This window comes from Pinus tabuliformis, chromosome J (assembly GCF_031772625.1).
Source record: "Pinus tabuliformis cultivar Carrire ecotype Pingquan chromosome J, CPIR1, whole genome shotgun sequence".
NCBI lineage: Eukaryota > Viridiplantae > Streptophyta > Pinopsida > Pinales > Pinaceae > Pinus > Pinus tabuliformis.
This window is the reverse complement of record NC_142295.1, coordinates 1,096,671,832-1,096,696,347: the sequence shown is the minus strand read 5'-3', so window position 1 is coordinate 1,096,696,347 and position 24,516 is coordinate 1,096,671,832. Positions and strand designations below refer to the sequence as shown.

The following is a 24,516-nucleotide window of genomic DNA, read 5'->3' as shown; positions in this document are numbered from 1 at the left end:
ATAATTTTGTAATGATGAATAAATCAATTTTCTTGTTTTTATTTTTCTTTTGCATGCATAAAGAATTCATAAAAACTTACTCAATACTTTGATGCTAAAAGACTTAAATATTAGATTATTTATATACCAACTTGTTAAGTGTTTGCTTGGAAAATAACGTTGGAGCTTCTTGGCTCCACCCAACATTGAATCCTCCTCTTGGATTGCCCCTAAGCTCCAATGGTCTGCAAGTTAATTCCTTCTATTCACTTATTTTCTGACACTATACTACTCACGTCATCTTAGCACTGCATGCATTTTCAATCAGTATAGGACAAAAACATACCCTTTTCCCAAATTTGTTGGTGGTTAGTTACTACCTCCACCTTATCCACCAGGTGGAAAGTGGTTACTTGGCTCATTAATGAATCCCACTCTGCCCAGCCTCCTAGGATAGTGCCTGTCTTACTTGGAAAGTTATTGATCAATATTTTTTCATAATTTAATAATATAATCTTTATATTAGATGCCTAGGTCTTATTTAGATTAAATTACACCACTAGCTTGCAACCCATATTTTCTCTTGAACCAATTATAACTTCATAATTATTTACCAAATTTTTTATTAGCAACTTAATAAATCAAATTTACATAAATGATTTATTAGTGACATAATATTGATAAACCAATCCCAATTTAGTCTTAAAATTAGTATAAAAAGAAAAATGACATATACAAATTTACAAATAAATACTCAGTCAATGGATATCACACCCTCCCCCACATAAGTTTCATACCGTCTAGGTTTCTGCTTTGGATTTCAAACCAATTTTTCAAAATAAGGATGGATATGCTTCTTCAAAAGAATCTTGCAATTCCCAAGTTGCCTCTTCTGGGCTGAAATGTTTCCACTGCACTTTGACTTGGGCTATTATTCTATTTTGGAGCATGACTTCCCTTTGGTCTAGTATGTGTATAGGTTATGTTAGGAAATATCCCTCTAGTTTTACTTGTATAACATTCACAATTATGTGAGCTAGATCATGTGCATATTTCTTTTATAAATACACATTAAACATATCATTAACTTTTATGCTTGCTGGCAAAGCAAGGTAATAAGCAATCAAGCCTATCCTTGCTGATACCTCAAAGGGTCCACAATATCTGGGTGACAACTTCGCACAACTATTAGGTTTCATTTTTAGATAAATGTGATCACCCAAATTAAATTCTTTATGAACTCTCTTCAAATTTATATCTCTTTTGTGGATCTTGAGTTGTTTTCATTTTTTTTCACCTGCTTAATTATTTCTTCCATTTCCTTCATCATATATGTTCCTAAAGCCAACCTATCTTCAGGATGATACCAAATTAAAGAAACTTTACACCATCTCCCATACATTACCTCAAAAGGACTCATCTTTAGTGAAGTCTGATAACCATTATTGTAGGAAAATTCAGCTAAATGTAGATAGTCTTCCCACTTAATGAGGCTATCCATGGCATAGATTCTCAGCATGTCATCTAGGATTTGATTGGTCCTTTCTATTTGAACATCAATCTCAGGATGAAAAGTTATGCTAAAGTTTATTTTTATGCTCATGGGCTTTCAAATAATCCCTTCCAAAACTTAGAAGTAAATTTCACATCTCGATCTGAAATTATAGTTTTAGGAATACCATAAAAGTAAAATCTTTTGAAATAGATCTTATAGTGAAAATATAGTTTTTAGCCAAGATTATGACCCTTCTTCACATTCTCCATCAAAATTTGGAGGTTTGATAAATTTAAATTCACCATGTAACTTAGATATAACATTTTTATTCTTAGACACAGAATCACTACTTCTAGACATTTGTTCTTCCATTTCATCATTAAACTTAGGTGTTTGACTCTCACTAGAAGTCATAGATTTAGTTCTATATGGAGACTCATTTCTAAATATTTTCTTATGATTTCTTTTAGATTTCCTTCTACCTATATTTTCTTCTAGACTCTTAAGTATGTAGTGATTTGTATCTTCTTGTTCATCTGTTACCTTAGACAATTTCTTCCGATTAGCTTTGGCACTGTCTAAATATTATTTTAGACTATAGAATACTTGCAAAATCTTAGATTCATGGTTATCTTTATTTCTAGTTTCTCCTCCCATCATTCTCTACTCAGTATCATGCTCTTTACCCCCTCTAGGTGATCCTACAAAAGTTTATCTATTATTATCTTTAATCATTCTTCAATTTTTGTTTTGTAGTAGTTCTGTTGTTTGTATGTTATATAGAAAATAAAATTTCAATTCGGACCCATAAATGCCCAATGTCGTAACCTACAAATCTGATACCGCATGTAGAAAATCCTCTATATCCTATATATATATATATATATATATATATATATATATATATATATATATATATATATCTATATATATATATATATAATACAATTGGATTGAGACATTTTTTTTCCCCTGGGAAAAAGTCGTAATTTCTATTAAAGTTAAGAAATTACATTTTGCATATGCCGAAGCATTCATATACAGGCAGCAGTGCCTAACAAGATCAGTCTGTGGTACTATATAAACAAAAATAAAGTAGGTTGTCTCCTCGCAGGGAGCAGTCCAAAACTGTACACTAACAGTGTTCAAAATAAGAGTCCATTGCTCTACGCAGAGAGCATATATATGTTGTTAAATCAAAGATAAAGTGCTGTATTGTACTAGACATAGAGAGATATATACAGCTATTGACAAACAAAAAACAAGTGAAGATCTGTAAGTGGGATTTTATAGCCCATTATCCATCCGATCATCAAAGGGTCGATGATAATGCTGATAGAATGACCCTTCGATTTCCTCCTGTATCAGCCAATTGTCTCCTTGTATGTGCGCTGCCTCTTTGGAGAGTTGTTCGGCAATGGTATTTTGTTCCCTGTAGATGTGACAACACGCAAATGATTCAAAGGATGTAGTCAGTCTCTTTGCCTCATCTAATATATGTCTCAACGAAAATGCATGACAATGAGATGCATCAGACAACCAATTGCAAACTATTTTAGAATCTCCAAACAACTGGAGATGTCTGCATTGTTTTTGTATGGCAAAGTGTATGAGATGCTTGGCAGTGCACAGTTCAGCATAGTTATTAGTTCCTCTGCCTAAGAATATTTGAATTTTGTAGCTGTGTGTATCATTGAGATATAGTACTGCTCCTCCCCCACAGCCCACATCTTGTGCAGAACCATCAAAAAAAGCCCATGGTTTGGACTTGTCAATTTCCAATTGTTTAATGATGCGAACAGGGCCTGTGGTTTCATCATCAGGTATCATGTTATAATCCGCAATGGTATGTAGAAGGATAGTGGGCCAATGGGGGGCTCTAAGATTGAAAATAGCCTGATTCCGGGCAATCCAGATTGCCCAGCATGCAAGAAGCGGGGTATTAATGGCCTTCCCCGAGTGTTCATGATTCCAGTTCTCCCATGCCTCCATTAAGCTATGACCATGCCAATTTTTCAGTTGCGGGAGGTGGGAAGTGAGGGCATGCCAAAATTGTAAAGTGATGCTGCAATTCAAAAATAAGTGAATAGTGCTTTCTTCCTCTTGGTGACAGAGATGGCAGCAGAAGGGTCCATGGAAGGATCTCTTCATAAGGTTGGTGCCCGTAGGTACTTTATCAAAGAGAATGTTCCACATAAGCAGTCGAGTACGCGGGGCTGATTTGAGTTTCCATAATGCCTTCCATGTGGGATGGATAATTTGAGGCTTATGAGGCTCCATGAGTTTTAGATAGCCAAGCTTCGGGGTATATGCTCCATGTTTTGCAAAAGCCCAAATTATTTAATCAGGTCCTTCAGTAAGCCTGATATGAGCTTGTGTGAGCACATCCGTGTACTCTTCCCATTCATTATGCCACTGTGCCGGAATATCTAAATCTTGAGCGCTGGTCCAGGCCTGTTGGAGAAAGGAGGAGTTTGCTTGATCGCCAATATGCATTATGTAGATGATACCTCTCTCATTAAGATGTCCAATGAGGCCATCAGAGAGTCTATGAGTGTTTCCACACCCGACCCATGGGTCCAGTCCAATTCGGACCGCATTACCAGCCCTAATGCGCCAAGTTAATCCTTCTCGTAATAAGGGTAAAGTACCGATCACAGCTTTCCATATGATGGATATTTTATGATTTGTACCCTGTTGACTACATATCCAATCCAACACATTCAAGGGCCTGATATACTTTGCATATGCTAACCTGGTCCAAAGTCCATCAGTGGTGAGGAGTTGCCATCCAAGTTTGGCAGCCAGAGCCCTGGAGAAAAGGTCGAGCCTTTTGATACCCCAACCCCCCCAGCGCTTGGGTTTTGCGATGGTGTCCCATTTATCCCAGGCAAAAATTCTGCCTGGCTGGTGGCCCTTCCAAAGAAATTTACTGCATATATGTTGTAACCTATTGAGTATGCCCTTGGGAATCCATGTGAGAGCCATCCAGTATACTGGAGTGGCCTCAATCACTGCTTTAATAAGTATCAGTCTGCCAGCTCGAGAAAGGTATCGAAGGTACCATACTTGAAGTCTCTTTTCCACCTTGGCTATAAGCCATAACCAGTCAGCAATTCTGTATCCATTAGGTTTCAGTCTAAAACCAAGATATTTAATACCTTCTGACAAGGTCAAGTTGATAAAAAGGAATTGCTGATTAGCATAAGCTATTTCATTGATAGAGCAGCCAAAAGTAGTGATGGTGGATTTATTGTCATTAATATTCATACCAGTAGCTTGCTGAAAGAGTAGAAAAGAGTTATGGAGTGCAGTGGAGTCTCCAATACTACCATTCAGAAAAATTAGGATATCATCAACAAATAATAGGTGAGTAAGGAATAGGTTGTCTGCAAGTTTAATACCAGATAATAGTTTTCTATCCCGTGCAGATGCAATAACTCTACTCAACCCTTCCATAATGAGTAAAAACAGCAGAGGGGAGAGTGGACATCCCTGTCTGAGACCCCTCTCTGAAGTGAAGAACGAGGTAGCTTCCCCATTTAGTAAAACACTGTAGGATACATCAGTGATACAACTCATGGTCCATTTGATGAAGACATAAGGGAAACCCAGGTGAGTGAGCAACAGCCGTAAGTATAGCCAGTTGGTTCTGTCAAAAGCCTTGGACAGATCCACCTTAAGGATCATTCCTTTTTGTTTCTTAATCTGCATGGAGTGCATGAGCTCTTGGGCAGTAGCAATGGCCTCGTGGATTTGTCTATGGTGCAGGAATGCAAATTGTTCAGCGGATATATGTTGCGATAGAATGGGCTTAAGACGATTAGCAATGGTCTTAGCTATAATCTTGTAGAGGCAGTTGCAGAGTGATATAGGACGGAAGTCATCAAAAGTGCTTGGGGCATTCGATTTGGGGATGAGAGCTATGAATGTGGATTTAATGGCTGAGGATATACGACCTCTTCTTCTGCTGTCTTCAACTATATTCAGGAGATCATTACCCAAAAGATCAAAAAATGCTAGATAAAATTCAATGGTCCATCCATCTGGTCCAAGGCTCTTATCTTTTTTGAACCATTTCAGAGTAGCCTCCAATTCTGCCATGGTCACTTCCTTCTGCAGTTCCTCAGCATCTTCTTGTTCAATGTATCTGGGGAAGAGCTCAGCCACTCTCATGATTTCCAAGATATTAGCTTCTACAAGAGCCTTATATATGCCTCTAAAATGTTCTGTAGCCAGTCTGGCCAGATTCCGCTGTGAGGAGACAGTGATCCCTTGATCGTTCTTTAATTCCCAGATAGTGTTTATTACTTTGCGGCCATTTGCAAACTTGTGATAAAATTTGGTATTTGCATCTCCTTCGGAGAGCCATATGGCTATGCTCCTGAGTCTCCAGCTTTCTTCCCTTTCCTTTAGGATTTGTGTGCGCTTTGCAATAAAGGATGTGTAATTCTCCTTGCTTTCAGGGGAGAGGTAAGTCCCATTTGATGATTCTTCAAATTCTACAATAACCCTTTCAGCCTCCTTTAATGTCAAATTATCCTGAATGCGTTTTTGGTGTGCCCAGTTCTTGGTGATCTGTTTGAGTTCTGTGAGTTTCCTTACGAAGCCCACTGAGATGTCCTCTTCTTCTCTGATGGCATTGGATTGCCAGAAATTATGCACCAAATGTATATAAGAGGGATCTTATAACCAAGAGGCATTAAATTTGTAAGGGCTCTTAATCTTATGGGTTAGGTCTTCGGCTTCTAAGAAGATTGGCCGATGATCTGAAATGCCTCCCGATCCAACCCATTGCTGAACTCTGGGGAGATCGTTAACCAGAGGTTCCTTGATAAGGAATCTATCCAGTCTTCTTGCAAGGCTTTGATCTCCACTTCTATTATTAGACCATGTATATTGAAGCTTAGCAGACGGTATATCTACCCAGCGATGATCCTCTAGAAGGCTGGATATAGTATCAGTGAGGGAATCGACCTGGGCTGAGTGCCCCCATGACTCACTATATCCGAGCGAGAAATTGAAATCTCCTCCAAGTATAATGTTGTCTGCTTGGAAGAGTTCTGATTCAAGTAAAGACCTCCAATAATTGGCACGGTCTGCACATGGGCCATATACATTGATAATCCTGATGTCTCTTACAGCAGAATGAGCACTGATATCAAGTCCTATAAACCCTCTTCCTCCAAAAGTGTTCTTGATCTCCGCTACTCTGTTATTTACCCCAATGGCCAATCCCCCAGATCGTCCGGACGCATCCAATGCATGGAATGTCCAGGAAGGGAGCCAGGCAGAGAGAGTATGGATGAGGGGTTCGGCCTGACAGAGGGTCTCTTGTAAAAAAATGAAGTCCATCTGAGATGATAAGAGCAATCTCCTAAGTGCTAGTTTTTTGGCTGAACTAGCAAACCCCCGGCAATTGAAAGAAAGAAACTTCATGAGGGGAAGGGGGATGGGCCATTCCTCGCTCTAAGGGCCCGGAAAATAGTCTGCTGTCGCCCCAGGGCGACTTCTTCATCAGCAGTGTGCCTTGCCTTGGTAATGCGTGAGGGTCTGCCACGGGAATTCTTGAGGGACATAGGCATGCTAGTCAGATCAAGTCCAACTGCATCCGGACCCCTGTCCTTCAGACGGGGGCGGAGGGAGTAGCGGGGAGGGGACTGTGATGAATTTAATGATAGGGTGGCCAGAGTCGAAGTGATTCTTGATGGAGGAGCCACAGGTGATGGGAGAGGGAGGGAGCATATGAGTGAGGAGTGATGGTGAATATTCAGTGGAGAGGATGCAGAGGATGCAGGGGATAAAATAGTATGGATAGATGCAGAGTCAATGAATTGTGATGATATGCCCAATGACATGCATGAAGGAGGAGAAGTCGGAGAATGGATAGAAAACTTACCCGTTTGCTCCAAGTCCTCTTGATCAGTTGATGGTTGCACATGTGCTGGCGAGGCCGGAGGCGGATCAGAGGGATCCCCAGCAATGTCGGATGGCTCGGTGCTCCGTGGTTCCTCCGCGATCTGAGGGCGATCCTGTTCCCCAGAGGTCTGTGTAGGATGCATCTCAGAGGGTTTGTCCTGTGTCTGTGGGACTGCTTCCTCAGAACCATTCGATACTGATTTCTTGAGGAGAGGGCAATCTCTGTATAGGTGGCCTACTTGGTGGCATCTGCGGCACCTATATGGGATGCCTTCATAATAAATGATTTGCTTGCGCTCAGTATCCCTCCACTGAATGGTAATATATTCCAGCAGTCTGCCTCTCGTGTCCAGGTTGATGAGTATCCTGGCATAGGCCATCATACCCGTCTGTTGATAGGATTTGTCATAGCCCATATATCCACCGATGGCATTACCAATCCTCTTGAAAATGTCTTCTGACCAGTACTGGAGTGGAAGCCCTGGAAGCCGAATCCATACTGGTCCGATGCCAATCTATTCCGTCTCAGGGTCAAATAGAGGAGTCCATCTCTTCAGTAATACGGGGGCATGGTCAAAATGCCAGTAAGATGACAGGACCGAGTTGGTATGATCAGCACGCGTGAAACGTAGTGCGAACTAGCCCCGCACGAAGGTCTGCACAAAAGGGATATCCACCAAATGGTGGCCCCAAACTTCCGCTGCCCATTGCTTCAATCGTGCAGCCGAGTAACTACGACCCCTGATGCGTCCTACTAAAACACGATCAGCGAAATCCATGGCCTCGCCCCAACGAATGTCTTCTTCCAATCTGAGAAATATGTCCTCCTCTTTTGATTTGAAGCACTTGTATTTCCGTTTAGGGCCCCGGGGAGGGGGATTGCTACGGGGGCGACCTGAGGGAGGGGTGTTTGCTTGCTTCGATGCGGGAATTCGGGGTGAATGTGAGGGGCCATGAAAGCCTGAAGACGATGGGAGGCCTGTGAGTGGTGGTACGGTTGTGAAACTGCTGGAAGTGTGACCGATGGAGACAGGGATGCCGATAGAGGGACCGAGGAGGGAGGGATTTTGATAATGGAGGGGTAAAGAGCCCGTGACCGGAGGAAGTGAACCAGGGTTAGGGTTAATGCAGCTTGAAACAAACCCTAGGGTTGCCGGAGAGTGTGGGGGCGTGGAGAGAGCAGGCCAAGTCGGCGGGTCGTCCGGGAGGACAACAGGGGCATGCGAATGCGGTTCACTAAACGGAAACGGCGGAAAATGTTCAGGTAAATCCGAGCTATACATACCTCCGGATGTGTCAAGTGGGGTGCGCCAAATGGAGACCCCTTCCAATGGGTCCGCGGAGTAATCGACGGCCTCAATATCCTCCATTGCCAGCTGCTCCTAGGATCTGCAGACACCTCGGAACGGAGAGTAAAACCGGGAGAAAACGACAGTTGCAAAATGGAAAACGGTCCGTGCAGCTATTGGTGTTCCGTCACAGGGCTCGCCGTTAGTCGCGGTTCGGTGCTCAGTTCTCCGAGAAGTTACCAGCAGGTAAATCTGCAGTTCCGTGGTTAGGGTGAAAACAGTGACAGAGATAGACGGGCACGAAGACTGAGGGTTCAGGCGTTGACTGCAGAATTCGATACCCTAACCAAACCCCTTGCGTAACCTAGATCGCCGGGTTGCCATCCTTCCTCCGATTGAGACATTATTTTCACACAGTACCTCATTATTTATAGGGCTTTGAAGTAGTCTTGGTCAATGATTAATGTTTCATTCGCAATATTTGAATACAAGTTTCACTTTATAATTTAACACCAAGATTGATTTCTCTATTTCACTCTTATTTAAAATTTTCAAACCTTTTCTATTATGCTTTGTAATCAATGGTTGAGCTAGTGATATGTTAAAAATATTGTTGCTCCCGTAAAACGTCATAAAGTTTTTATTTTGTTTTTGTAACTCACCATTTTTTATTCCTTCCCTAATGTTGAAGTGTATCTAACTAAGTTTAGTCATTTATTATAACTCCTCATTACAATTATCATTAGAATTTACTCCAATATATTTATATTCACATAAATAGGTAAAGGTTTGTTTCCATACAATATAAAGTCATATATATATATAGCCCCAAGGGTTAGCTCAGTTGGTCAAAAACCGTGCCTTGCCATCGGGAGGTCACAGGGTCGAATCCACCCAAAGCCCTTGGGGTCAGGTCTTGCAGTAGGCTGAGGGGCGATTTAGCCCAACTATCGCCCAGATTTTTCCGTGGACGTAGCGATCATTCACTGACCAGGGTGCTCGTGAACCACATGCATATATATATATATATATATATATATATATATATATATATATAACAAGGCATAGTTATGCAATTTAAAAACCTTGGTGGGGCATCCATTTGCCCTTGCTCCTCAAACTTTAGTCTTAATATAGAGTATATATATAGATATACTCTACCTGCCATACATATAACCTAAGTTTTATATGTCCTAAGGTTAATTCTTCACATGCTATATTATGTGCATATAATACATTTTGTTTTTTAATTCAATGATTTCATATAATATTACTCTTATCTTGCGCTTGAGGTGGCCATACACTATAGATGTACGTGGCCCCCCTTGTTTATGTGGATTACTTGGATCATTGATGATGTTGAAAAACATAAAAAAAAAACTATAGATCAGAAGAAAGTCTTTCGGATTAATCACATTGTTAGGATTTGGTCGACGTTTCAAACCAACTAATGTGGTTCATCCTCAGGACCAGGTAAGAAATCCATCGATCAGAAGGAATAAATAGTAAGGATGCAACATTGCCATTAAAAACTAGCTATTGGTGAATTGGTTAATAGGTAAAGAAAATAATTATTAGGGAGTTAGTGGTAAGTAGTTATTTCATTAAAATATTCTATGTTTAGTTGAAAATAGTTGTTAAGGAATAAATAAAAATAAAATATTGAGTTTTAATATTATCAAATTAATGTAAAGTAGTTATTTATTAATAAATTATATCTTTTTATTTGTTAGAGGTTGACTAATTAGAAAACTAGCTATTACGAAGAAGAAAAATAAAATAAAATAAAAAAATAAAATAAAATGTTTTTCAACATCCTCCCTCATTTATGCTACACATGTGTGTGACCTCCCTTCTTTACGTGGATTACTTGGAAGGTAGTTACTTGGATCATTAATGAGCCCCATTCCCCATTCTCTTAAAGAAGTGTCTTTTCTTACGAGGAGAGTTATTGATGCATAAAATTTCACAATTTAATAATCTAATATTTAGATTAGATGCCTAGTTCTTATTCCATCAAGGGTAATTAAAATCCATCATTAACTTAATACTCATAGTTTCTTTTCAGTCAATTGTAGCTTCAAAATTATTTTCCATATTTTTTATCAACAACTTAACAAAAGATTTACATAAAATATTTATTAGAGACTTAATACTAATAAACTAGTCCCAATTTTCTCTTCAAGTCAAAATATCAAAAAACATGACATCTGCAAATTTACAAATAAAAACTTAGTCAGGGGATATCACAAAGGGAGGAGAGAGGGGGTCTCATGGGGTAAGAGGGAGTATGTGCATGTGGGGATGAGAAAAAGAGATGTAGAAGGAGAGAGGGAGGGATATAGAGATAAACATATATGGAGAGAGAATGAGGGGTGAGACAGAGAGATGTAGAAGTAGAGAGTTAGGAGAGAGGGAAGAAGAGAGAGATAGAGAAAGCAAGGGAGAGTTAAAGAAATAGAGTTTGGGGAGAGAGGGAGAGAGATATTGATTGAGGTAGGGAAAGAGAGAAGAGAAACATATATATAGTGGTGGCCACTCGCCTATTCCACCTACACCTCTAGTCGTTTTCGTCTGTTTCCTTAATTATAGCAACATTTACTATTTTTAGCATTTTTTTGGGTCCTGAAATTCTAGAGTTTTTTTGACCCCCTAAATGATTTTTTTTGAAGTTCACAATTGTGGGCCTGTGGAAAATCCTATAGTGCTTGGAGAGATCTTTCCAATGAGGTATCGTACGCACAAAACGAAGATCATATGACCAAGTTATGACCTCGGGAAGTTGGCTACCCAACTAACTCTAACGGGGCCCAAAAACTCTTAGCGTTCCCTCATGGGTTTTGGGTTTTGGTTGTTTGGTGTTTTCCCTTCTTTTTCAATAATAAAAATGCCTTTGAGCCCTATTGTAACATATTTTAGAGGCGTGTAGCCACCACATCTCTTTTTAGAGATAAGCTATTGATGAGCACCAATATTGCTGCAAGAATGCTCCAACTCTTAGGCTACCAGCTTTACTTTTTCAACCCGGGGTTCACACAAACTTGGAGGTGACAGTGCTGTATGGTGGGCTCCAGTATTGTAGCAATAATTCTACAACTCTTGGAGTTTCCTTCTCTAATTTTATCAACCCGGTAGTTCGCAACAAACTTGGAAGCGACGGTGCTGTATGCACAAGTACTAGCTCTTGTCACAGCTGTCACTTGGTCAGCTGGCACAAGTCCGCTAGGGCTCAAGCCAACTTCTATATGTTCTCAGAAGAAGCTTTCTAAGTGATGAACGAAAGCTATCTCAAAGGAAATTAACCTACTTTGCAAGAATGAACTGAAAGCCAACCAAACATGGAAACCCTAATAAACCCTAATCTGACCAGCTTAATCCTTACGATGCAATAGTGGGAATGCAACTTCTAAAATTGATGCCATTACTTCTAGTGAGATGAGATGCATGAGTTTAAACTAATTTCATCTCAAGAGAACATGTTTTTGTATTTTTGCTCAAGTGGTTGGAGTTATTATGACTGTGCTTCTGACTGGGTCTTGACTGTGCAGGGGTAGTTCGAGGGGAGGAAGGCTTGGAAAAGGTCAGGAGGTCTCTGAGAGGGTCCAGAGGATCCCTAACATCATTCCACAGAAGTTCAAAATCTTCGGATGCCTAGCAATCGTGTTTGCAAGCTTCTACAGGATGTCTGCAGGGGATCCTACAAGAAGCTCGGGATTTCTACAGGAAGTCTGCTAACTTCTACAGGATGTTCTGCAATCGAAGTTTTGGGTGATGGAGGAGTGAATGAGCTGTATGGGTGGATAGGTAGGACGAGAGGGGAGCTTGTGATGGCTTATGGACAGAAGGATGATATGGAGAGAGGGTGTGTAAAGCTGGTTGGTTGATAGAAGGGTAGAGGCAATGGAAGGCCGAAAAGATAAAACAACGTGGATAATAGAAGAGTTGGTGGGCAAAGGATCTAGCTGGGAAGGTAAGGAGATGGCTTAGGCACGGCTGAGAAGGATAAGGGAGTGATAGAGTGGTGCTGCGCAGTGTAAATGAAAGAAATCACCTCTGTCTTGCACAAAACCAAGAATTCATCAACCTATTCTAACTGTTTTATCAACAACCAAAGAACAACAATGTAAGTTTTAGAGAGAAATCGTGCATGGTGCTGGAACAAAGAGTTATTGCTCAAGATCTAAATGCATGGACACTTCTACAACTGAAATATTACTCTAAAGCTTGCATGAACATGTAAAACTGCGTTTTTGGTGGTTGGCACGGTCTACACCCCCAAGCTCTAAACAGAGGTGGAAGTGAGTGTACAATCAACCTTTTCTTGGAACTCTGTTGGATGCTAATCCTCCTACTCTATTCTAAACTGCTGAAAGCACTTTATCCATAAAACTAACCTACTTAACCACATCAAGAAATTCGAATCAGCAAACTGTGTTTTCGAAATGCATGTCAAGGCAAAGAAATGAAATGCTGAAAGGAAAGACAAGTAACAATACAAAGAAAGGAGGCCTATTGCTCTCAGGTTGGGCCCAAACATGAGAGCTATAGCTCCTCTAAGAAATCAGAATTGAACTCAAATCTGCCTGCCTTTTATTAAAAGATCATAATTATAAGTCTGACAACATGCCAAAAATGGCTTACAAAGAGCAAAATAGAGCTGTAGCTTGTACTTCAAAGTTTGCAAAAAAGGTTCAAAAGTCTTTTATCGAAGGCTACAACCTCAATAATTATACATTATGAGGGCCAAGCTGGCCTCCTAAATTAGTGGGGCTTGGCTGTCCAACTAAAAGTAAACTGTTGTTCCTGTAGAAACCGTTGGCTGCCTTCTAGCTCGGTGGTGATAGCTGTTGGGGCTCGGAGTTGGGGTGGAGATCACGAGGAAGGTCATTCAAGGCTATGGACAACCTTCCTACAAACCCGCAATGCCACCTTGGTTGTCTCCTTGTCTCCATCTGCGTGGTTTTGCTCCATTTAATGTCAAAAAGACCTGAAATAAACATGTATTAGCCACATAGGCATAATGACTACCCTCCTTCCTACAAATAACATGAATATACTAAGAAATGATGCATAAGTGATAAAAAATGAAGGGTTGAGCAAGGTAAGTAGGCCAAATGAGCCCAAAATGTTACCAAAATTTGGGGCTCATCATCACCCCCCAGCTAAAATATTTGCTCGTCCTTGAGAAACTAGTCCAACTCTTCATCCTTCATTTCCTTTAATGCCACCCTTACATCCCAAGCCTCTGTAGTAGTGTCCTCCTTGCTGATATGAAACCCAGCCTTTCTGTTCACCTCTTCCCACTGTTCATTATCATCTTTCCCTGTGCTGCCCTCCATTAATCCTAGCAGCAGTGGTGGGCTTAGTTTTAGGCCAATCCAGCTGGCCTGGAGGTTTTGCATGGATTTCTTATAGAGGGCCACCTATGCAAGTGCTTTTCTCATCCGAGTTGGGGTATGATACTCTCTAATTTTCAGACTGTGGGCCAAGGTATTCCATCTGCGGTCACAAGCTTGGACAACGTTGTCTCCTAACAGTCTCTCCATGTCCTCAAAATGAGCTATGGTTTGGGCCTGTTGATCCATATATCTCAATGAAGCTGGAGGGTCAGTGGACAAATGTTGGTGTGCCAAGATTAGTGCAACTGGATCCCCTGGTTCTGGTCTGATGAGCAATGGCTCATTCAGCTCTCGGTTCATGACTGCTTTGGCTTCTGCTGCTCTTTTGTCCTCATGGTTCAGCCATGAGGCCAATGCCATTAATTGCATATCTCCTAAGGCCGTATTGGGATCCCATGAAACTACATTAGGCAGGGCCAAATTATGGAGGTAGAACTCTGCTAATTTGGCCTTATCCTCTGATGAGCTGGTGCTGCACACTTCAGTGAATAGCTACGGGTCTTGGAGCTGAGAGATACCTCTTTGCACCAAGGTATTGATTTGAAACTACAGCCATTGGTCTTTCAAGTATAGGCCATAGGATTTGGCTGGTGGTCTGCATTGTATAGCGTCCATGACCCAACTGGCCATGCAGGCAAATTGTGCCTCTTTCTGCTGCAGCTGTTGTCTGAGAGCTTGCACCTCAATTTGTGCTTGCTGTTCTGCTTCCTGTAGATGCAAGGTTGGCTCCCCAAGACCAGTTTTTAGTTCCCTTTTGCCTTGCTGTTCTGCCGTGGTGTCCTTGGAGGATGTACCTGTCCCTGCCCTCAGCTCCTGTAGCTGCAATCTCAGCTTTTGGTTTTCTTCCTGTAGGAACACTCGTTGGCAATTTTCCACGTGTTTAGCCATGGACAATTCACTTCTGGCTTCCTTGAGCTGCTCCTGCAAGGGACCTATGTCCGCCACACCCTTTGACTTGGCTATTTTCATCCACGTGTGTGTACGGACTCTTTCTTCCTCCAATGCAAAAAAAAATGGCACAGTAAATTTCTGAGGTATAATTTTGCCAGCCTCTAAAAAGTTGTAATATGAACTCAGACTTGGCTGAGGGCTGGGCTCTGGTATATGCTCTTTCTCCACTTCTTTTGGTGGCTCTACTTCGCCCTCCCTCGGTGGTGATGAGGGTGCTTCCCCTTCCATTCTCTCAATTTCTTTAAGCCTGGCTAAGGTTTCCTGTAGAGCATCCTCAGCATCCTGTAGCCGAGCTTTTGTAGTCAATTGGTCTAATCTTTCTTTCCAAGTAGTTTTCTTCGGGCTCCCCCTCTCATAGGTGACTGATATCCTCGAGGGGGACCTTTCCTTGGGCGAAGTAGGGGCATCTTCAATAATGATTGGGCTGCTAGACGGAGGCTGTGGCTTGCCCGTCTTTATTCTCACACTTCTTCTAGCTTTAAAATATAGAGGGGTCTCCCTCTTTCTCTTCTCCTTTGGCTTAGGAGGTGTGCTAAGGGCAGCCAGCATAGCTGCTGCCTCCCTTGCAAGAATGTCAGCTTTCTTTTCCTTGGGTTTCACTTTTTCAGGGCTTCCTATAGAAGACCTTGTTTTGGTTAATTTCGGGCTTCCTGTAGAAGACCCTTTTTCAGCTAATTTCGGGCTTCCTGTAGAAGCCGGTTTCGGTTTTCCTGTAGAAACATGTGTCACCGCTTTGGTTTGTTTTGCTGCATGAGTTTTACTTTTTGACTTGGTTGCGGTTGCTGTCGAGGCACTTTCGCTGATGTGGACCTTCTCAGCCTTGTCCACTCTGCTTTGCAATCTTTTCTCTCTTGCCGTCAAAATGGGTGTGTCATCTTTCTCTTTGGCACCCTTTTTCTCTTGTTTCTTCTCTTGCTTTTTCTTCTACTCCGTGGTCGAGGTCTTCTGGCCTTTTTCTTTCTTCGCTGCGGGCACTGACTCTTTCTCCTCACTTCTAGATGAACCGAGCTCTTCGGTCAGAATCTTTATATCACCATCCTTGGTCAAATTTCTGAAGGCTTCCCATGAGAGAGGAACCTTGTATGTGTGGAGTGCATCCTCCACGAGGAGTTTGATGAGTCCATGGTGGGCTACCTGGTCTGGTGTGCCTTCTTTCAACTTGGTGGCACACTCAATCAGAGATTGTAGTAGAAAGTAGGGGAGACTGAGTTTGTTTTCTACAGGTAGATCCATCTGGTGCCTTAATTCAGTGAGTAACCGAAAATGGTACCCATATACAATGCTAAAACGACCTTCGCAGGTGATGTACTTCATAATTTGTAGGCTAACTTCATTCCACGGTGGCAGTAAACTGGTTCTACGAACCCCATTTTTATATTCTGAGAATTCCTCCTCTGGTGGAAAGAATTCTTTCTTAGCCTGTTGGCCCAATTTCCTTTCTTCTTTATCCCATGGTAATCCCATTGGGAGCTCAGTAACTCGGCTGATGAATTGTGGGGTGAGTAGGAGACTCAAACCCCTGAAGTTAACGGTGGCCAATGTTTTGGATTTCGGCCTCAGAGCTTGCAAAAACTCCTCTGCCACCTCGTCGTCATAGCCCTGCAATTTGTCACAGAAGGATATCCATTGCGCTCGCGTGAAGAGCTCCACCACCTCATGATTTTCTCTTAACTTCGTTGAATCAGTTGGTTCCCTTCTGATGAACCCACCCGGCATGGTGAAAAACTGTTGCGTTAGCTGGAGGTGGTGAATGCGGAAGAAATTTTGCCTACTGGGACAGAGCGTAGAATTACGCCTCTGTCATGCATATAATTCATGAAGCTTATCTCCTGAGGACCTTAACACGGCTTAATTACACTGACATCCTGTAGGACGACAATTCATGCAACGACAGACAATATTTGCAAAAATTTTCTACGACCAGACTGTAGAAGTTGATTCTGCCACCCTCGAAACCAATTGCATGGAGAGTTCAGGCTTACCTTTTTGATCCGCCACCTTTTGACGTGAGGAACCCGATTTCCTGTAGAAACAACTTTCCTGTAGGAGCAGCGCACGAATTCTGGAGGATACTGCAGTGGGTCTGCGCTCTTGGTGTTGCTTCACAGGCGTTCGAATGGCCAAAGACTTGGAGTGTCGAGCTGCAGAGGGATCTGGATGATCACTCGAGTCTCAAACGGTGAATGATAAATGCATGGGGTGGCAATCTAGCCGATTAGATTTGAATTCGGCGGAATCCGTGGCGCGGGGGTGAGCTGTCCCTGCCGGACCGTTGGACGACGTCACTCCATCATTTTTCTGCAAGTTCCCTTACTGCCGCATCATTCCCCGTAGATCCGCCGCCATCATTTCTGTTAAACTCGTTTCTCTGCGACTAGATGGCTCTCACGTGTGCATTTCCCGTTCCTTTTTGCCACGACCACCGCTCAAACATCCGACTAGACCACTGACTGGCCGACGTGGCCAGTCGAATGGCCATGCGACTGCTCAACCCATTCACTTTACACTTTGCAAACATTTTCAAAGTAAAATTCATGCAATTCGACGGAAGAAAGGGTCGAGGCACTTACCTGTGGGGCCGCAACATGATTTTTCGGTTCTTGGACGATGATGAGTGGATTTATTTGCTGCTGGTGGATTTGCACAGGCCCGGAGGTTCATATTCACAGGCTGCTGACGATGAATTTGATGCTTCGGCTGCATGCACCCGCGTTTTCATTGCATGTGGAAAGCGCTGTGAATGGTGTACACTCTAGCGGGCTTAACTGTTACGGGACTCCTGCAGGATGTCCTGTAGCAGTTTTTCCTCCTCGGGTGCATGCTACATGACGAAGGCAGTGGCCTCACGATCACACTCACAGAGCTCATGGATGGCTGGGATGGATATGGTATGACATCTCAACATTTTTTCATTTTCAAAAATTGCTTTCTCTTGATACTCAATGATCTGCTTTGATGGTGCAGGTATCTTCATTGCATGTCGACAGGGGTAGTAAAAAGAGGTGACAACAGTGTGTGAGGGTGAAAATAGTAGCTTGCATGCGTCCAAAGCAATCCTTGGTCGTTAGATCTCCTCATACAATGAATTCTGGGCCGTCCTGAACTTCTACGGGAAGCTTCTTGTAGAAATACAGAACTTCCTGTAGAAAGTTTGCACCTTCCTGTAGGAAGTCTGCATCTTCCTGTAGAAGACTAAGCCGTGATGAAATCGTGCCCATACCTTGGAGAAGATGAGTATTCTTGGAGGAGGTGCTGGTGAGGTCTCCTGGCAGCATGATAAGGATCCTTGGCTTTGAGTTGAGAGACCTCCTCTCCTTCATAGAACACCTGCAACCTGCATGCATTTCCACATTATAAACTTGTTGTCCCCGTCTTTTTTGCATATTGTTTTTTTTCCTCTTTTTTCTTTATTTCCTTTTTTTTTGAAAGATAACAGGGGCGCCTCGATGAGGTTTTCACCCTTGCCATCTGCCTTAAGCGCCTCAGAGAGGTTTTCACTTAAGGATCTTTTTTCAAATCTCTCTTCTTCTTTTTTTTGAAAGACAATAGGAGCGCCTCAATGAGGTTTTCACCCCTACCACCTGCCTTGGGAGCCTCAGAAAGGTTTTCACCCAAGGATCTTTATTATTTTTTATTTTTTTTTTAGATCTTTTAGGGTATGCCCAAAGCAGAGGCAGAACCCTTCTCTATGACCAACACTGATTTCTCCATAGTTTTGATTAACTCTTGTCTTGAGAGAGGTTTCCTGTAGATCTTCAGTCAATGCCCATTGACAAGCATGGGGATGGCCTCCTCATCAATGGTCCAAATAAGAACAGATCCATTGTCATGACATTTTTCCACTGCATATGGTCCCAGCCATCTGGTTCTCAGCTTCCCCTTGAAATCTTTGTACCTGGAGTCATACAACAGTGCCCAATCTCCTGGTTGGAATTGCTTGTCATTGAGGTGTTGGTCATGCCACCCCTTTCTCTGAAGTTGAACCACTTTTGAGTGAAGGAGGGCCTGCATCCGGTGCTCGTCCAGTCCATTCAGCTGCAATAACCTTTCTTGTTGTGCATGGCTGAGATCTAGGTCCAGCTGAGTTTCCATCCTTAAAGTGTTGTATTCAAATTCAATGGACAACAAAGCTTTCTTCCCATAGACCAGCTCATAAGGTGTGAAGTCGGTGGTGGTCTTCCAGGTGGTGTTGTAAGCTCATGTGGCCTCAACCAGGCGATCTCCCCAATCTTTCCTACTGCTGCTCACCACCTTAGTCAAAATCCCTTCCAATGCTCTGTTGGTGACTTCCACTTACCCATTTGCCTGTGGATGATAAGGGGTGGAAGTCCTATGCTTGATTCTATGATGAGCTAGTAGGTCTTCAATTAAGTTGGATGTGAACTGGCTCCCTTGATCGGTGACCAGCTCTCTTGGGTAGCCAAATTTGTAGAAGATGTTCTCTCTTAAGAACTCAGCCACCTTTTCTTCTGTTGCTGCTTTGATTGCTTTAGTCTTTGCCCACTTTTTTCAGGTAGTCAGTGCACACAATGATGTAAGACCTTTGCCTCGAAGGAGGGTTGATTGGACCCACAAAGTCCATACCCCACTTCTCAAATGGCTCAAGAGTCACTTGAGGTTGGAGAGGCATCTCATTCCTTTGAGTCGGTTTCCCCATTCTTTGGCATCGGTCACATTGGCTGATATACCTTCTGACATCTTGATGAAGTGTGGGCCAATAGTAGCCTGCCTGCAGGATTTTGAAGGCAGTCCTCTTTGCTGCAAAATGTCCTCCACAAGGCCCATCATGACAGGTAAGGAGGATGTCAAAAACTTCCTCCTCCCTTACACAACGCCTTAAGATCTGATCAGGGCCAATCTTGAACAGGTTGCCCCCGATCCAAGTAAATGAGACACTTTTTCTGATGATTCTGCTCTTCTCTCTTGAAGATAGGTGTGGATGGAACTGTGCTGAAACAAGGTAGTTTGCTATATCAGCAAACCATGGAGAGAGTACTGAGATAGCAAACAGATGTTCATCGGGCATCTGGTCATCCACTGTTCCATCCTCATCTGCAGACAAATCCAATCTAGATAAAAAGTCAGCAACAACATTTTCTTTGCCTGGTTTGTCAACAATGGTCAAATCAAACTGCTGCAACAAAAGTAACCATATAATAATACGAGCATTCACATCTGGTTTGTTCATTAAATATCTAATTGTAGCATGATCAGTATGTACAAAGGTTTGATATCCAGTGATATAACGTCGGAACTTGTTCAGTGCATGGACCACAACCAAGAATTATTTCTCGGTTACAGTGTAATTCAGTTCAGCTTTGGACAAGTTTTTGCTAACAAAGTAAATGGCATATGGAAGTTTTTGTTCAACTTGTCCTAAAGCTGCCCCTATGGCTTTGTTCGAGGCATCAGTGTGGATGTGGAAAGGTAGGGCCCAGTTTGGACCTCTCAAGATTGGGGCTGACACCAACTTGTCCTTTAATTCATTCAAAGCCCTCTGACAATCGTCAGTCCATTTAAACTCCACAGCTTTTGCCAACAGGCCAAATAATGGCGAGGCTAGCTTGCTGAAGTCTTTAATGAATCTCCTGTAGTACCCTGCTAATCCTAAGAAACTCCGAACATCCCTTACCTTTTGGGGAGGTGGAACCTTCTTGATGAGAGCAATTTTGTTAGGATCCACTTGTAACCCTTGGCAAGAAATGGTATGGCCTAGCACGGTCCCTTCAGTCATCAGGAATTCACATTTTTCAGGACTAAGGGACAGGTTCATCTCAATGCATTTGGTTAGGACCTTTCCCAGATTGGACAATGCTTCCTGGAAGTTGGACCCATAAGGAGTGAAGTCATCCATATAGATTTCCACCGCATCATGGACCAGCTCCGAGAAGATGCTCAAGACAGCTCTATGGAAGGTAGCAGGAGCATTGCATAGCCCAAAGGGAAGAACTCGATAGGCAAAGGTACCCCAAGGACAAGTGAAGGTGGTATTATCTTGGTCTTCCGGGCTGATTTGGATTTGGTTGTACCCGCTAAACCCATCCAGGAAAGAGAAGAACTTCTTTCCTGCCAGTCCATCCAACACTTGATCTATGAAAGGTAGAGGGAAATGGTCTTTCTTGGTAGCTTTGTTCAGTTCTCGGTAGTCCACACAGATTCTCCACTTCCCATTTTTCTTGGGAACCAACACCAGAGGGGACACCCATTCACTATCTGAGATGGGGTAAATGAATCCGACATCCAACAGTTTTTGCAATTCTTCCTTGACAATGTCCTTAAGGGTTGGATTCATTCTCCTCTGAGGTTGCCTAACCGGTTTACAATCCTCTTTGATGTATATTTGATGGGTACAGACCGAAGGATGGACTCCTTTCATCTCCTTATAGCTCCAAGAAAAAGCATCTAGATGAGTGGCCAACAGGCTACACAGCTCCTTTTCCTGAGAAGGAGATAGGGAGGAGCTGATCTTTAACGTTCTCTCAGGGCCGAACTCCACATTATTGACTCTGGGAGTGACAGGGTTGGCTACATACAGGTCCACTAAGGCGCTGGCTTGGGCATCCTCCACCAATTTCTCTAAGGATAGTGCACTGGGAGGTGGATTCTGGATCAAGGTCTCAATCAAGTCATCCTCGGTTGGGGGGTCTCTTCTAGTAGTGTCTAGGGTGCACAAAGGTGCTGAGTACACCTCATCCTCTTCTCCTTCCTCCAACCAAAGTGGTAAGTCATGCTCTAAGGAGGGTTGGGCAGGAGGGTATAGGACTAGCTGCTTGGACATAGGACCATTTTTGATGGTCATGTTTCCTGCACGACAACTTATGTAAGCATCTGCAGTGGCTAACCAAGGCCTTCCCAAAATAAGAGGATATCCAGTAAGCTTTGCCTTTGGTTGCAGAACCAAGAAATCTGCAAGGTATTCCCAAGAGTCGACAGAGACCAAGACATCCTCCACAATCCCTTCGGGAGTCACGGTGGAGTGATCTGCTAGTTGCAGGACTGTCGAGGTCTTCCTCAAGGAACCCTGAAGATTGAGTTTGAGCATGGTATCCCTGGACATCACATTAATGGCAGCCCCCAGATCAATCAAGGTGTGAGGTATGGTGGTGCCATTGATGTGGACATCCACTACAGGACTTCCAGGATCTAGGTACTTTGGGCAGATGACTTGTCCTAACATAAGGTCAGACAGTTGTCCTAAGACATTGATGGTTGAAGCATCTCTCTTTCGCCTGCCTGGGTGTTTGAAACACTTTTCCTTAACCAGTTTGTTGTATATTGGCACATCCTTGATGGCTTGGAGAAGTGGTATTTTCACACACAACTGCTTGAGCTCTCCCAGAAGCTCATCCTCCTCTGGGTTGGGTTGTGTGGTGGCTGTTAGTCTCTCAGGAAAGGGTGGAATAGCCTTTGGTTCAATTTCCTGTTTGTCCTCCTCGTCCTTTGGGGGAGGAGGTTGGCGATCCGGAAGAGTCTTTCCAGATCGAAGATTGATCTCCTGGATCTCCACAGCATAGGTAGGGCATGATGTTTCCCCAGTGTATACCTGCTGGGCCTGTCTATTGTTGGGGTTCGTGTTCGGTTGAGCAGGCATTTGAGGTTGCCTTAGAGGAGCAGGAGGTAATGGTTGAGGTTGAACTGGTGGTGGAGGCAAAATGGCGGGAGGAGTGTTGTACTGGGGCCTCCACCCCGACTGAGGTGCATTCCACTGAGGCTGCGGCTGGGCATGTGAGTGATATGAATGAGTAGTGGGCTGAGTAGGGTACTGAGGTGGATAAGACCATGGAGGAGGCATAGACTAGGAAGGATGAGCAGGGGGACCCCAAGAAGGCATAGGAGTAGATTGGTTGGGGCTGTAATAAGCTTGGGGTGCCCCTTGCATCCCCTGCTGGTAAGGTCTAGGTCATTGTGGCCTCCTTTGGTTGAGGAAATAGAGAGGTTCAGTGGGGGCTTCTGTCCCTTGGTACATGGCTTTAAGCCCAAGTAAGGTTGGACATTGATTTGTGGGATGGTCCTCCTCACAAATGAAGCACACTTCAACTGAATGCAATGGGCATTTGTTCTTAGGGTGTCTCCTTGTACATCTAGGGCAGAAGATAGCCAAGGCCCTCTCAGCTTCTTCCTTTTTCTGCTGGATCCTGAATGTGTCAAGTTGCATGGCAATGGTCTATCTGACCTCACTCTTAAGATCTTCTAATTGATTTACAAACTCATGCTTGGAGAAAGGGATACCAGCTGAGAGAAGGTTTCCTCTACCTCGTTTCCGGGCTGCCCTAGAGTGGTTTCTAAACACAGTCTTGATGTCCTCATAAGGCAGTTGGTAAATATCTCCCCCAGCTAACATGTGAAGGGTATCTAAGAGGTCTTCAGGGACTCTTCGGAGCAGGACCAACTTGAGGGATTCAGGGTCAAGTGTGCACTTGGCCCGTTTATAGCTAAGTTGGAACCTCTCCTCATAATCCTCTAAGGACTCATCATTTCCCATGGTCATCCGAAAGATTTCTCCCTTGGTTTCCTTGGACCTACAGTAGTCCCGGTACTTGGTATTGAAAGCTTGCTGCATCTGAGCCCAAGTGGTGATACTATTCCCAGGTAAGCCCATGAACCAGCGTAATGCTGCATCCTTAAGAGTTGAAGGGAAGAGTTTCAGCTTCTGCTCATCTTCAGTATAGTCATAGGTTCGACAAAGGACATCAAACTCAAACAGGAAGGTATCAGGATCTTCAGTAGTCAATCCATGGAAGTGAGGTAGAGCGGAGGGACTACTGTTTTTCATTTTCATGTCTCCATTGGTTTCTCGGATGGGGAAGCCACCTTCTATTCTCTCATCTTCTCCTCTATTGTCAGCCATAGCTTCAGATGGTATGGTCTCTAATTCTTCTTCTGCTACAGGATCTTCGTATATCTCAGGAGGTTCACCTATAGGTTCTTCTGGATCACTGTCACCGAAGAAGAGAGAAGGGTGACTCAGTGATGTCGTGGGGGTGTTGGGTAAGAATTTGCCTATTTTATCTCGATTCCTACGAGGCATGAAATGGAAAGACTTTTTTGATTGCTTTTGTTTTTTCTTTGGTACCTGCAAAACTGAAACAGATTGATCTACAACTAACTATCTTGCTGAAATAAAAATGCAGAATTGAAATGAAAGCAGGAAAGAACTATTCTACTATGCTCAAAGGAAATTGCAGGAATGGAAATGCTAGTCTACGCTTGCAGAATTGAAATGCTAATCTACGCTTGCAAAATTGAAATTGTGGAATTGAAATGCTAATATATGAAAGCAAGAAATGTCTATGCTACTTTTGCAGAATGGAAATGAAATAAACTACTTGGCAGAAGGCGAGAGTAGGAAAATAGAAGAAAAGCAACAATTACTAATACTCTGACGCTTCCCCGGCAACGGCGCCAAAAAGATGGTGGGCTCCAGTATTGTAGCAATAATGCTACAACTCCTGGAGCTTCCTTCTCTAATTTTATCAACCCGGTA

The 24,516-nt window shown here is 43.0% G+C and overlaps 1 protein-coding gene across 1 annotated transcript; it reads right to left on the bottom strand.

Moving 5' to 3' along the window:
• Nucleotides 1-2,761: 2,761 nt before the first annotated feature.
• LOC149230859 (uncharacterized) lies at nt 2,762-3,466 on the bottom strand. Its single transcript, XM_089381438.1, has one exon. The coding sequence runs from the start codon at nt 3,464-3,466 to the stop codon at nt 2,762-2,764; it is 705 nt and encodes a 234-aa protein (XP_089237564.1).
• Nucleotides 3,467-24,516: the final 21,050 nt, after the last annotated feature.

Bases quoted from the DNA above. Each gene is read 5' to 3' on its own strand.
- LOC149230859 (XM_089381438.1), bottom strand. From the start codon at position 3,466: ATGGAGGCATGGGAGAACTGGAATCATGAACACTCGGGGAAGGCCATT.